The following is a 14944-nucleotide window of genomic DNA, read 5'->3' as shown; positions in this document are numbered from 1 at the left end:
GATAATAAAGATATTTTTGCTCTTTAGTACTTTGAAAAAAATGCCTGGTGTAGTTTGTGTGTACATCGTGCATCACTGTGTCTTAATAAATAAATTGCTCCTTTCTAATTCTCCGTAAAACTCCAAACTTGAACAGATTTATGATCTGTGAGCAGCAGATCGTTTTGAGTGACATGTACTTGCTATACGTACACTCAGCGGCCATTTTAAAGGACAATTGCACTATTTTGAACGTTAAAGTGATACTATCCCATTTTTGTAAATAAGCTCATATTGCACCTCCCCTTAAGTAAAATAATTGAGTTTTACCTTTCTCCTGTACTTTCTACCGTTCTCTGAGTATGACAGTGCAGTTAACATTGAGTCCTATGAGACCAGCTGGCGGCTAACTGGTCTAATAGGAGTCGATGTTAACTGCTAGCTTGACACATGCTTGACACCATCTAAAGTGAATTTGTTTATCTTGGTCTTAAGAGGGATGAACAGACCAAGGATATGGATCACTGGAACCATGTTGCGTGGTCTGAAGAGACCAAGATAAACAAATTTGCTTTAGATGGTGTCAAGCCCTTGGTGCCTGTTTCGATTGGGGGAGAGAATGTGGAGACTGTCTGTACTTACAAGTACTTAGGAGTGCATCTTGACAATAAGCTGGACTGGTCCACAAATTATGATGCACTTTACAGGAAAGGCCAACGCAGGCTCTATTTCCTCAGAAGGCTGAGGTCCTTCAATGTCTGCAGCCAACTTCTGCTCATGTTCTACCAGTCTGTCATGGCCAGTGTGCTCTTCTACGCTGTGACTTGCTGGGGTGGAAGCATTAGGAGGAGAGATGCTGGACGCCTTGACAGACTGGTGAGGAAGGCGGGGTCAGTGGTGGGCATGGAGCTGCAGTCACTCACCTCAGCTGAGAGCAGAACACTGAGCAGACTGGACTCTATTATGGACAATCAGCATCACCCCCTTAACGCCACCTTCACTAACCAACTGAGTCTGTTCAGTCACAGACTCCGTGCTTTCACCTGCAGGACAGACAGGCTAAGGAGGTCCTTTGTCCCTTGGGCCATTCAACTGTTTAACAGTATACAGAAGGACACTAAGAAGGACATCATTATTGGGGATTGGACTGCCTGAGATGCCAGAGCTGGCCCAGATCTGGAGCCTCTTGGCATGTGTGTGTGTGTGTGTGTGTGTGTGTGTGTGTGTGTGTGTGTGTGTGTGTGTGTGTGTGTGTGTGTCTGTGTCTGTGTGTGTCTGTGTCTGTGTTTGTTTTTATGTAGCTACTTGACACCTGAATTTCCCCCTGGGGATCAATAAAGTTTCTCTACTACTCTACTACTACTAGCATGTGTGGTGGCAGTGTTAATTTTGACAGGAATGTTTAATTTAGTTTTAGTTTTAGTCTCTTGACGAAAATCTAATTTTAGTTTTAGTCACAATTTAGTCATCTAAATAATTTTTATTTTAGTCTAGTTTTAGTCGACTAAAATTCATACAATTTTAGTCGACGAAATCTAAAATAATTTCAGTCAACTAAAATATTACATTAATTTCCTCTTGTCTACACTTCTCTATAAAATTGTCAAACGAAAATACCATTTGGGGGAATCAATCATTAAATGACATATTGTATGACATATTGACATATTATATGACATATATTATGACATATTGTAATCATAAAATATTGTGGAAAAACTGCCAGAGCGTCTTATAAGCCAGTGGCTTATATCATTGCCGCGACACTCATAAATCTCTGTCGATATTTTAGAACGACTTCAGGGGAAAACGGGACTGCGCGTTATGAAAAAATAGCCTACTTGTGGGCATAGCCTACCAGTAAGCTAATGAAGAGCGTCGCGGGGTACAGTAGCCAGGTTAGGCCTAGGCCTAATTCACAGTAGAGGACTATTTTCAACTAGCCTACATATTTCAACTATGTGCCACCCTGCTGCATCCATGACGAACTCTCCTTTCATCACAGAATAAACTTAAGAGCAGGAATTGTCAGCTAAGAATTATACATCCAAATGTTGAAGTGTTTCCCCCAAATGCTGTGATGTCAATTATCAGGCTATTTTAAAATGTAGGCTACAAGTCCTCAAAAGTGTACAAAGTAGCCTATGCGTCCTCATGAGCTACCAATTTGGCAAAACTGCACTGATGCACAAGAGATTGAAATTGTTCACTTATTGTTTCAGATGGAGGTCTAAAGTTGTCTAAAATGGTCTAAATAGTGTTGCCTATTTATTGATTGATTTATAGCCTATAGGCTCATGATGACATTGTATCTATTGGCTATTTTATATTTGCAGTATTTAGAAGGAAAAAAATACACATTGGTTGCATGATATTATAGGCCCTAATGTAATGGCCATATCCACAATGTTTAGGTTAATAGTTATAGTTAGGCCTACATATAAGGCCACAAGACACGGATGGGGGGGTTAGGGTCGCTATGAAAAAAATAAATGAAATAATAATAATAATAATAATAATAATAATAATAAACTATTAATAACAATTATTAAAAAAAAATGTTGGTGGCGCTTGAGTGCGCATGCACGCCAGGGTCTGTCCCACATTGTCCCTCAGAAGCATACCCCTTGTCCCCCCTTGGATTTATTAGCAGGTGGTCACCCTACACACAACCATTACACAGCTGCCCACAATGTTTCGGAAAACACTGCAGTCCTACAGAAAGGCGGAAGTTTCAATATTATATGAGCTTGCAGCCTACAAGAAACAATCCAGTGTCTCTAAAATGGACTAAAAAAGAAGATGCGAGGATTGGCTGCGGGGCGCACGACGGTTGTTGTGGTGCAGTTGCGTAAAACTGTGTTGGACAGGTTTGACCCAACTCTGACGCCGTTGAACACTATCACCCAAACAAGGAAGTTCATTGCTCGATCATATGACATTCGTATTGTGGTAACATGACTGTGGGGGCGTGAAACTATACTTCTTAAATTCTCATTTTCAGTCTTTTAAAAAGCCAATTCCACTGTTTTGTATTCGCTCTGAAATGCCTCACGCTGCTGCATCGCTTTCCATATGGCTTCCTGCTTTCGTATAACCCTTGTTTTACTGGCGTTTTGCATGTGCACACGTGCAAAGTTTTACGTTATAGATGATCTAGTTGGACTTGGGAGAAGATTTGACGGAATCGGTGGATTGAGCGGAGGAGGGGTAAAGTTTTTGTGCGTAAATGTCTTTAAACCCGTTGCAATGCATGTATCAAATCTGACGTCCGTAATCTATTCTCTCCATAGGCTACGTCTCGACTTTTGATCAACTATGAGGAACCATTTCGCAGCCAAATACTGGACTACTTATTCAAGGTAGGCTTGTTCTTACACAAACATTCATGTTGTTTTATAACAGCTTGCAATTGGTCAAATTTCGTTTCATGCGCCCTGCGTTGTTTTCCAGCCAAACTTCGGAGCCTCTTTGCAGATTTTGAAAGTTGAGATAGGAGGAGATGCACAGACCACTGGTAGGTCGAGTCATGACAGCTGAACTGAAATAACTGGTTGGCCCTATTTTAAGAGCTTTGACAGCTTTCTCAACTGACTGACTATAATGCCAACATGGAGTTGCCCGTGTTATAATGTTTTAAGCTTTTTAGTATGTATTGATGCTAAATAAAAATGTTAAAAAATCTCTTTATATTATTGTTAGGTTTGTAAATGTGCTATGTTTTCTCTCTCTGTAGAGGCCATGATATAGCCATAGCTGCTGAAATGGCAATACATGTAAACAATCAATCATATAGTAAAAAGTATCTTGGACAAGAGGGGAAAGTGTAATGAAGTGAACTGTCAATAGTCTATTGTTCTCCCTTCTTCCTGTTCAGATCAGTGATGTAGTCATTCACTGGCACTCTGCCTCTATGTTGCCCTGTTGTGTTTCAGATGGGACAGAGCCCTCCCATATGCACTATGAAGGTGATGAGAATTACTTCCGAGGCTACGAGTGGTGGCTCATGAAGGAAGCCAAGAAGAGGAACCCGGACATCACACTCATTGGTACTGTGAGTGCATCTTAATATGGGACCTTGCCTCCTCCACTCGCTTCTCGTCATGATGACATCACTGACAACAGCATTATATTTCAATATCTTGCAAAAGCTCAATTGTAGAGTCTTTTTCTCGTGTGCAATTGTTATGGTGAATGAAAAACAGTCCCTCAAAAGTTGTTGTGGCTAGGCTGACAGCTGGGAAACTTTATCGTTTTCTCCACGGAGGAGGGGCCAGGAGGCGGGACGAGGAGACAAGCACAAGTGGAGGAGGCAAGGTCACATATTGGGATGCACCCTGTATGTTGTCCTGGGACCTGGGAGAGGGGGCCCAGAATTGGGTCTTCACAAGATTGTATGACTTGAGAGGGGGGCCCTTTCAGATGATTTTGTCCTGGGTCCAGTCAAATCTGTCAGTGGCCCTACTATCAAGTGTGTTCAATTCGCTAAACAAAGTAAATTCTTACATTAGAACGCTCGGCTGGTGAATGCAGTCAAATTCAAATGCATTTAGTTATGTCTCAATATGTCCAAAGTCGACATCATACTTTCTTATTAGTAAAGCAGCGAGTCTTTTCATAAATGTAGGCTTTTTACATACGTAGAGCAAGGTATTATTATTCCTGTAGATGGGTAGCCTGGCAAGCCAGACTAAATGTGAGATTAATGTGAATATTTAGTCTGGCCCTGATCAATGAGACATCGGAAGATTGTTGATGGGAACAACCCGTTGTTTTTCAAATTGTGTCTGTGCCTATTGACCAACGCTTTGTCATCACTCCCTCAAAATTCCGTCTGCTTTGCATGCAAAGATTAAAAACAAATCAAAACAAATCTCTCCTGCGTTGTGATTGGCCAGCTAGTTTCAGGGCCTTGGGCATCGTCCAAGGCTAGGCAAAAAATAATTTTGTCCGCTGGCAGGTGGGGCTAATTTAATAAGCTTGTAGATGGGTTCAAAATTCCGTCTGCTTTGCATGCAAAGATTAAAAACAAATCAAAACAAATCTCTCCTGCGTTGTGATTGGATAGCTAGTTTCAGGGCATTGGGCATCATCCAAGGCTAGACCCAATCGCAGGCAAAAAAATATTTTGGCCGCTGGCAGGTGGGGCTAGTTTAATAAGCTTGTAGATGGGTTCAAAATAGGGATCTGCCCCCGACAGTTTGCAAATATGTGTCATTAACATGACTAATGTTTCTATACCTCATAGCCTCGTGGTTGGTTTTCACACGAGGAGGGGTGACTGTCTGTCTGTCTGTCTGTCTGTCTGTCTGTCTGTCTGTCTTTCTGTCTGTCTGTCTGTCTGTCTGTCAGTCATCTTCTGGTATCATAGTTGAAATGTCTGTTTTCTTTGTCTGCAGGTCTTCCATGGGCATTTCCTTATTGGCTTGGAAAAGGCCAAAGTACACCGTACCATATTCCTGAAGTCACTGCCAGCTATGTGGTGTCCTGGATCATTGGAGCAAAGCAATATCATGGCCTAGACATTGAATATATTGGGGTATGTGATGTGTGTGTCATTTAACAAATGGTTTGGATTGTTGCGTTGATGTGCACCGTATTAATAGTTCATTTTACCAATGTACATTACGGTACATTGCTCTTGTTTATGTGGCAGCCTTGGCCTAGGGGTTAAGGAGATGGGCTTTAGACCAGAGGGTTGTAGGTTCTATTCCCACCCTTCCACTCCCTACGGCAATCCATGGCTGAGGTGCCATTGAGCAAGGGACCTAACCCCACACTGCTCCTGGGACTGTAACCATTAGCCTGGCTCTCGCGAGACCCCTAGTGCTTTGTGCATCTTCGTTACACTTCGTGAGCTCGCACAGGGCGCGAGAGTCAGGTTAGTAACCAGTACCCTGTACTTGAAATACCTGTAAGTTATGTAATGTAATCTGGTGTTTATCCAAAGCAATTTATGGTTATTACAGGGAAGTGGTTACAGTCATAGCAGGAGCCATGTGAGGTTCAGTCAGCCATTACCTGATGCTTAGAATGGGATGTGGACCTGCAAATCGATGATTCCTAAATGCATTCCTAACCATTAGGTCATGGTACCACTGAGGCCATGGCTAACTTAACCATGACTAACGTAAGCTGTTCTCTTTTTCTAGATATGGAATGAAAGAAAATTTGATGCCAATTACATTAAGGTAAGATATTGTGCATTACAATACATTTGCAAAACGTGTCTGTGTCAACTATCAAAAGAGGATATGCTCAAGCTACTGAAGAATGCAGAGAGTAAACGATGTAGGCTGCCGGATAGTGTTGGTTAGTGACGTTTGATTTGTTAGTTTAAAACAATGTTAGGTTGATATGGACTACTGTTAAGGCAATGGTAGCTTGCGCCACCATTGAGGAGTGAACTGATTTTTACCACATTTTTAACATTTTATTGTTTGAAACGTCTTCTTCTTCTTCGATCCTCTTTCTGTAGGTTTTAAGAAGCACTTTAGATAAGGCCGGCCTTCCCGATGTGGCCATCATCGCAGCTGACGGGAACTGGGACATCTCAGACGCCATGGCAAAGGATCCCCACCTGAATGGAGCAGTTGAAATCATTGGGTAAGCACTGATGGCACCATCATGACTACACCATTTTACTGTTGCTGTCGAGATCTTTAGGCAAGTATTCTCTACATCATCAGAAGAGTACTGTTCTGATTATTATTAACAAATGTTGACATCTTTGAGAAGTAGTTTGCTCAGTCTTGGGTAACAATAGTGACATTATAAGGGTTATCACTGAATAAGCCCTGTGAACACTACAACCAAAGCTTTATTACAGAGAAGTGTTTTTGTTATCATTGACTACGTAGAATATCATTTTATAATACCTAAATCACTTAACTTAAAAAGCACATCAAAAATGGACTTTCAATAAGACCACCTATGCCTTAGGAATATTTAATCTGATGGTGGACGCATGACTGAAACAATTTCTCTATTTGTTTGTTAGTTTTCTGCGCTATGGCGTTCACCAGACTGTCAGACTGCAAAGCTAGTGTGCAAGATTACGGTTGTATGTGACAAATGAATTACTCTTACTGATTCGGATTTCGTTCCTCCTTTCAGTGTGCACTATCCGGGGACCAACACCACCCCAGTGGCCCTGTCCACCCGGAAGACTCTGTGGTCCTCGGAGGATTACAGCACCTTCAACAATGCTGTCGGTGGAGGCTGCTGGGCCCGCATCCTCAACCAGAACTATGTCAACGGCAGAATGACTTCGTACGTGGCCTCACAGAAACCCCACCACTGCTACATCGTACATAGTATACATTTTCGGCGATTTTCGGCTCATTGGCAATATTTGATGCCAAGAGTATGCATTTGGTTTCTAAAACTGCCGCTGCACTCAAAACCATGCCCTCGGGACAATATGACTTTACTGACAGTTAGGTTTTGGGCAGGGTCTAGGTCACCATGTCAGACATGACACGGTATGCCCTCTGTGTCCAACATTGCTGTCTGGTCAAAAGGCGTCATGCATTTTAATAATCACCCACTGTCCAATGATGTTTAAGTTTCTATTCATTGTGCACACCTTGTATACAAGTCATGTTCACCATTGTGTGTGCCTGCGTCATTTCAGCACCATCTCCTGGAACCTGGTGGCTAGTTACTACAGGGACCTCTCCTTCGGTGGAGACGGCCTGATGACCGCTGAGGAGCCATGGAGTGGGAACTATGTGGTGCAGTCACCTATATGGATTACAGGTCTCTTATTTCTTTATTTGTTATGTATGTTTTTTTCCACCACATTACACATTGCTGACACTTTTATCCAAAGCTATTTAATTATTCAAGGACATGACATTGGTTACATACAGTATGTAATGGGGTTGAAAAGTATGAGGTTCGAGTCATTGGAGCAATGTGTGGTTAGGTGCCTTGCTCAGGACGATATGGGATTTGAACCTGCAATATTTCAGGGCTAATTCCTTATTGGGCCATGACTGACCGTTTTATTGTCTTCCTTTTTTTTCTTCTTTTGTTTCTTTCTTTTTTTGAAATCTGAAATGTATTCTTGAATCTTAATTTATTCTTGAATTTGAATGTATCCTTAAATCTGACTTCATTCTTCAGTGTAATTGGCAAAGAATGTTTTGAAAAGGGGACAACTAATTTGTCTTCACATCACAGCTCACACCACCCAGTTTGCACAGCCCGGATGGCGGTATCTCCAGACTGTTGGGCATCTCACTCACGGCGGCTCCTACGTAGCTCTGACAGATGGCAAAGGGAATCTCACCGTTGTCATTGAAACTATGGTTAGTGTCATGAGGTGAACGCTGCATAGCTGTCCTTGTGGATTTAACTGATTATTACTGCCGCAAAGGAGGTTATGCTTTTTGGTTGCGTTGGTCTGTCTGTCTGTCTGTCTGTCTGTCTGTCTGTCTGTTTGTTTATTTGTTTGCCTGTCTGTCAGCAGGATGACTTGAAAAGTTCTGTATGGATTTTGATGATTTTCTGGAGTTGTTAGAAATGACAAAAGGAACAAGTGATTAAGTTTAGGTGGTGATCAGGATCACGATCCGGAACCAGCAATATTTTAAAAGATTCTTCACCATTTCTAACTCCATAAAACAAGGCAGAAATAGTTGGGGCGGGGGAGTATAGGGTGTAACCACTGCTGTGTATTACTAATACATATAATACACATCAGCGGGTCTGAGTGCATTTCTAGTCATTCCTGTTTTTTATATTTGCTTTGGGCTTTTTGCCTTTATTTAGGTAGGATGGTCAAAGATGGTGACAGGAAATGAGTGGGAGAGCTAGACGGAGAGGGAATGGGGAAATTACCTTGAGGGTAATGGAACCCTGGTCACTGGCTTTATGGTACCTTAGCCCACTGAGTCATGGTGCACCAACATTCTTGTTTTTATTTTGAATAAATGCTGTTGTTTTCTTGTATTCCAGACTCATGATCATTCCATATGTGTCCGACCTGCACTTCCACCTTACTCTGTGACCCCTCAGAATGCTACTTTTATTCTCAAGGGATCTTTTGTAAGTGAAACAGTCTCATAACAGGTGTTCATTCTTTACACATTTGTCAATTTGCACACCATATGCAATTCATGGAACTGTTCAATGAATATGCGTTTATAAATGCTGGTGTTATTGGTTCACCAAAACAAATAAAATATTATGTTACCACTTACTAAATGAATATTACCATGTGCGTTTTCTTGGCTTGCTTTAGTCGACAGTCACGGAGCTTCAGGTGTGGCACTCTAAATTGGATTTCGACCAATCAAAGCATTCCCTCTTCAAGAAGCTGGAAACCGTCAAGGTTGGTGCCTTGTTGTTGTGTTTGTTTTTCTTGTTTACTATGGCATACGGATAATACCATCCAAAATAAACAATTCACTTTTCAATTAAATTCCGTTTATTCGCCAGATACTTGTCTAAATCCACATATTACAGATATTACAAAAAACACACCAAGACAGACCAGGACAATCAAACAGAAACAATACACACACAAAGAAAGAACAACATAAAATAATTAAAATCTTTAGAGACATCTTATCCATTGCGCTCTCAGTGCTGTATTAAGTTGAGCATTTAATTTCTTAAAGTGCACGGAGTGTGCTTACTCCTTCAGACATCATATTCAATTGGTCTACTATTCAATGTGCTGCCTCATCCCATAGGTTGAAGCTGGATTCTTCACCTTAAACCTTGGAGTGGATGAAGTTTACACCTTGACCACGCTCACAACTGGACAAAAGGGCCACTACACTGACCCTCCCAATTCTTCCCCTTTCCCCAAGAAGTACCTCGATGACTTCAATGTCCGTAAGGATCCCCTTCGTCTCCTATTGAGCCATGTTTTATTTGACACAGATGGAAAAAATACTACAAACTTCTTTCTCTGGAAAGAGAGGGGAAAACTTTTTCACACAGTAGATGCTTCATTGTAATAACCAAAAGGTTAGACTAGTGGTCTGTGTGTGGGAACTGTGCAAAGTCTAACGAGAGGTCCTTTGGAGCAAGAAAAAATTGTGGATAAAAAAAAGATCTCAAGCTAAAATGGTAGAGTTAAAATAAACGCACGCCCATTGTGTACATCACCATGCACTACAAACATACAGTATGTAAAACTATAAATCTCGCTCTCTGGTCTTTAGGTAATCCTGCCTTTGATGAGGCGCCGTACTTTGCTGACCAGACTGGAGTGTTTGAGTACTTCCAAAACCTGACGGACCCCGGGCCTCACGTCTTCACCCTGAGACAGGTGGTCACTCATCGCCCCATAGCCTGGGCCAGTGATGCAGACCAGACTATCAGCATCATTGGAGATCACAACTGGTATGCCATTTTGACTAGATAATTGCAATATATAGTACATGTCAGCCAAAGTATTTTTTATTTGCCACTTGTGCACAAATTAGTAGTCCATAGATTGTAAGATGATATGACTCATCAAAAAATGTCACATCACATCACCATCACATGTTTCACTGCTCATCACCATCACGAGTTTGTCTGGAATGGCTTTCACACAGTCAGTCAAAGCACTCTGGACTTCATGAAGTGTCATGTGCCAGTCATACCATTTTCTTAGACTTATCAGTCTTTATGATCAGTCATGGGGGCCAATGTCTATTGTTGCCTTCCATTTCTGCTTTACATTAACTATTTCTCTCACAAGATTAAGCGTTGTGTTCTTCATGTAGCCACCTCTTTTTTTGTCTGTTTTTTTTTTTAGGAAAGACGTAACTGTGACATGTGACGTCTTTATTGAAACCGCGAACACGGGAGGTGTGTTCATAGCGGCGAGAGTGGACAAGGGAGGGGAGGAGGTGAGGCAGGCGACAGGAGTCTTCTTCTGGGTCTTCGCCAACGGAACCTACAAAGTGACCAATGATATTGGTTGGTACCACTTTTATTGTGATATTGCATTACATTGCATCACACTGAGCTGACTCTTTTATCCAAAGTGACTTACAGGGTATTAGTTACAGTCCCTGGAGCAATGTGGGGTTAGGTGCTTTGCTCAAGGGCACCTCAGCCATGGTTTGCGGTAGGGAGTGGAAGGGTGGGATTTTAACCAGCAACCTCCTGATCTGAAGCCCATCTCCTTAACCATTAGGCCACGGCTGCCCTTGACAGTACATTCAAGCGCTAACATGTCCAGCAGGGATGCCATACTCAAATTCAGAGAGGGACAAAATCTGGGATGAAGTCGCGGGGCAAACTCAGTGTTTATTTTTATGAGATCGGCTGAAATAGCACATTTTTTTCAAGCACATATGGTAGCTTAAATGTGCCTGAACATATTATGTTGTATGAGTGGGAGATTGAGTATTAGCTACCTTGGCCTCTGCCCCATCAAATGTCATGTTCAAGTCAAATGTCATATTCAAGTTTGACATCCCTGATTTAAATCAACAAGTATATATTTTTCACTATATCATACAGTATATTAGCTACCATGTCAGACATTTCATGGGTTCATCAACTTCTTTCTGGATTCACTTTGCCATAACTGTAACCTACCAACTCAGATTCCAACCAGTAGAATGATGACTAAAGATGAAAACTACTTTGTGTCCCTTTAAGTAATCTGACTGCACGGTTTAAAGCTACAGCATATGCTACTTTATTTCCAGGAGGGAAGACGGTACGGGCTGAAGGCCTATCTGGAACCACTGCAGGGAAATGGCACACACTAGCTCTGTCAATCAAGGTAATGGTCAATATAATCAGACACTGGCCTCATTCATACAATGTTTTATATTCCGAATGAATAATTCAGAACTTTTGACAAGTTTACATTGCATTAGACCCATTAATGCTGGATGCTGCGTATATGCATCGACAAAGGCGTCTGGAGCTGCATAGATGAAGCACTCAGGCTCATGAGATTTGAGTTTTTAATTAAAAATGTGGGTATGTTCGAGCTGAATGAACACCTTCTAATGCACAATGAGGGTCTTAGCTTCTGAAGCTTCGGATCATGAGATATTTAGGGTTTTATAAGCTAAGGGCACCTTTTCGTAAAGAGAGCTTAAGCATTTAGCAGGCTTTTTTAAATGACTTGGGCTTAAATGGGTTCATTCTGAATTCTGAAGTGTTTACATGATGTTTTCAAAGCGGAATTGTGTTTTATTCAGAATTGGATTCTGCTCTCTGTTTCCACTTTGTTCTAAAATGACTGTCTGGAGGAAAGCGGTGGATGGATTGCACTCTTCAGATTCCAATTGCTGAAAATGAAATAATAAAATGAAGTGTCTGAAGAGGTAATAGTTAGAGAGAGTGTGTTAATTCCGAAGGAAACTGCTGTGTTTTCCTACAGGGCCCGTGGGCTTATGGAGAGTTGAATGGATACCCACTGTGGAAGGATGCTGTGATTCTGAACCCAAAGAATGGATGGGCTGCCATTGGAACAGCGTCTTTTGAATATGCCCAATTTGACAACTTCCAAGTGCTGGCAGACTAATTGATATCATCTGGTGATTATCAGCGGAATTTGAATGTTCTTAAAATTTCTCAAAGCAAAAACTGTGATTTTTAGTTTTCTGTACTCTATCCAGATAAGAATGGAAGGACACATGGATTACTTTCTAGCCATGTGGGTTTTTAATCAGGTGCAATAATGAGATTATTATGCTGTATGAAAGTGATTAAATTGTTTAAAATGCAGAGTAAACATTTTGGGAAATTCTTGGCTTTTGTGACATGCTCTATGGTTTCTTTTGTATATGTTGCCTGATAACTGCATTTTTACACATTTTTTTAATTGTTATGTGGGAAATACTATTTTTTAAATAAATTCTGAAAAAGTTTGAACATACCCTGAGTCTATTTGTTGCATGAGGATTGCAGCAGTTCAGTGCAAGCTCTTGTCTTACACCAAAGATGTGCTAGGTCCAATGGCATTTGCTGGGCCTATTGCATGCTCTCTGCCTGCCCTGCCTCTAAAGGTGCACTTTGTCGTATTTTTAGCAGTTTCTTTCCAGAATTCATGCTTCCCGTTCACAAATGTTACATTTTTCACTGATTTTTACCGCCATCAAGTGTTCATCACTGGGAAAATTGCACTTTCCATAGGCCTACAGTACAGGACAAAAGTTTGGACACACTCATTCAGCGCCTTCTCTTTATTTTCCTGGCTATTTGCAATTAAATGTAGATTTTCAAGGAGGGCATCAAAACTGTGCATGGATGTACAATTATGTGCTTAACAAAAAAAATAATTTCTAGCAGTTTTCTAGTGATGTCAGCTGTCTATGTACCTGACATCAACACTGCACAATGTTCCACACTTTTCAAGTAAACTTTTTTCAAGTAAAACACCCAGTCTGCCAAGTCTTAACTGAACACAGAGGTCATCCAATAAACTTATAATTGTAGAACTAGTAGACTATTTGTCCATGAATTTTAGCCAGTTAACCCAGGATTCTATTATGCTTTTTCATGTCCACTACCCATTTATTGGGTTACACAGCATCTGTTGTATGTAAAAGCTTGGTGAAAGCTGCATTTCACAAATTGGCCTCTTGGGGGAGAATTTCTCTGCCGCAGGAACGCTATTTCTCAACTGTCAGAGAACGCGTGGTTGGGTTTTCAACATTCTATTTTGTTTCCGGTACGGGTCTACGTCATGCTGTACCTAACATTGCTGCTTATGGGATGGAGTGTTGACGATGTCACAGACCATTTATTAATTGCAGAGACAGTAGACCTAATGCGCATTCATTTGTTCATCGCAGCCACATAGCCTAGGCCTATCTGAATTTGACAGTATTGTGATGAGATGTAGGCTATCCTATTTGTGAATACACCACTCAGTGTACAAAATAGTGTAAATAGTGTAGCCTACAAGGATAGTGTAGGATTTCGCCATCCACAAGTTTATTCCATTAGTCTACGCATGTTTTTTTTTTTTTTTCCAATTCATAAATCGGCTCCGTCAATAGGCTACAGCATCGGTCTAGACTGGAGGCTACACTCACCTGTGGCCCAAGTTATATATTTTTGTTTCATTGTGATATTAAAGCTGCATTTTACATTGATAAAATACCGGTTGGTAGGCCTATGGCTAACGGGTCAGAAACAGTTGAATGAGGAAGGTCGAAAACAGGCAGAACGCGTTAACGCAGTTGCGCACTGAGAATCCAAAACCCTTCCAAGTGGGTGAAAGACACGAATTTCTCCTTTTCTCTCTCTATTCGCTTCAGGGCCTTTTGCATATGCTGTTGGCAAGACTAACTTTTGTTTGGTAAGATGTGAAAACCCTACACTTGTATTGCCGCTTGAAGCATAACATTAATTAGAAGACGTGCGCTGATGTTATCCAAATAGGTATCACGACATGACCAGCAGCCGTTTGCATCAGCAATGTTGGCAAGGATTAGCCAGTTAGTATAGGCTATGCGTAGGCTACAATTCAGTAATTAAAATGCAACGCAGTTTTGTTCATCATATCTGCAAGAGCAACGTGGATATTGGCTTGACGTCGTTTAAAACTGGTCGAGTCGTCGGGCGGCTTTCCAAAAATAATGAAACTGAAACGGATAGGGCCTATTGTTATATAAAAAAAATCCTGTCCTGTCGGTAAATGCGAACAAAAAAAACACGAAACCGAGACTATGCCTAGGCGTTAAGACCCAGTATGAAACCAATCCATGAGGACTGCCCATTGCGCTTCCAATCCAGTGGGCGCATCATTTCTTCCGGGGACTAAATAGAAATGCAGTTACTAAAATGAAACCTTGCACCTGAAAATACCTTGAAATGTATTTTTATGAAGCATAGCCTATCACCATTGTGCATTAGGCCTACAGACAACGAGCAAACAGGAACTCATTTTTAAAAGCCAACAACGCGTGCGCTCAGTAGCCTATTCAGTCTGGCTTGCAAATAGACCACAGGACGAATTTGAACACGGAGTTCATATCACAAATAG

At 41.3% G+C, this 14944-nt stretch overlaps 1 protein-coding gene across 1 annotated transcript; it reads left to right on the top strand.

Annotated features, from left to right (window-relative positions):
- The first annotated feature begins 2913 nt into the window (after positions 1 to 2913).
- On the top strand, positions 2914 to 12829 carry galca (galactosylceramidase a). The gene is made up of 17 exons (XM_063222782.1): positions 2914 to 3189; positions 3273 to 3341; positions 3433 to 3496; positions 3915 to 4028; positions 5379 to 5518; positions 6132 to 6170; positions 6458 to 6585; positions 7096 to 7251; positions 7616 to 7740; positions 8167 to 8294; positions 8944 to 9033; positions 9230 to 9319; positions 9684 to 9828; positions 10161 to 10341; positions 10742 to 10905; positions 11646 to 11722; positions 12332 to 12829. The coding sequence occupies exons 1-17, from the start codon at positions 3055 to 3057 to the stop codon at positions 12473 to 12475; spliced, it is 1989 nt and encodes a 662-aa protein (XP_063078852.1). The 5' UTR covers positions 2914 to 3054; the 3' UTR covers positions 12476 to 12829.
- The last annotated feature ends 2115 nt before the right edge of the window (positions 12830 to 14944 follow it).

Source organism: Engraulis encrasicolus, chromosome 18, assembly GCF_034702125.1.
Source record: "Engraulis encrasicolus isolate BLACKSEA-1 chromosome 18, IST_EnEncr_1.0, whole genome shotgun sequence".
Lineage (NCBI taxonomy): Eukaryota > Metazoa > Chordata > Actinopteri > Clupeiformes > Engraulidae > Engraulis > Engraulis encrasicolus.
The sequence above is the reverse complement of the archived record's forward strand: the minus strand, read 5'-3'. Positions and strand labels throughout refer to the sequence as shown.

Coding starts and splice junctions, on each gene's coding strand:
- galca (XM_063222782.1), top strand. CDS start 3,055: ATGGCTTCCTGCTTTCGTATAACCCTTGTTTTACTGGCGTTTTGCATG. Junction 6,586..7,095: donor GGAGCAGTTGAAATCATTGG/GTAAGCACTGAT, acceptor TCCTCCTTTCAG/TGTGCACTATCCGGGGACCA. Junction 10,906..11,645: donor CAAAGTGACCAATGATATTG/GTTGGTACCACT, acceptor CTTTATTTCCAG/GAGGGAAGACGGTACGGGCT.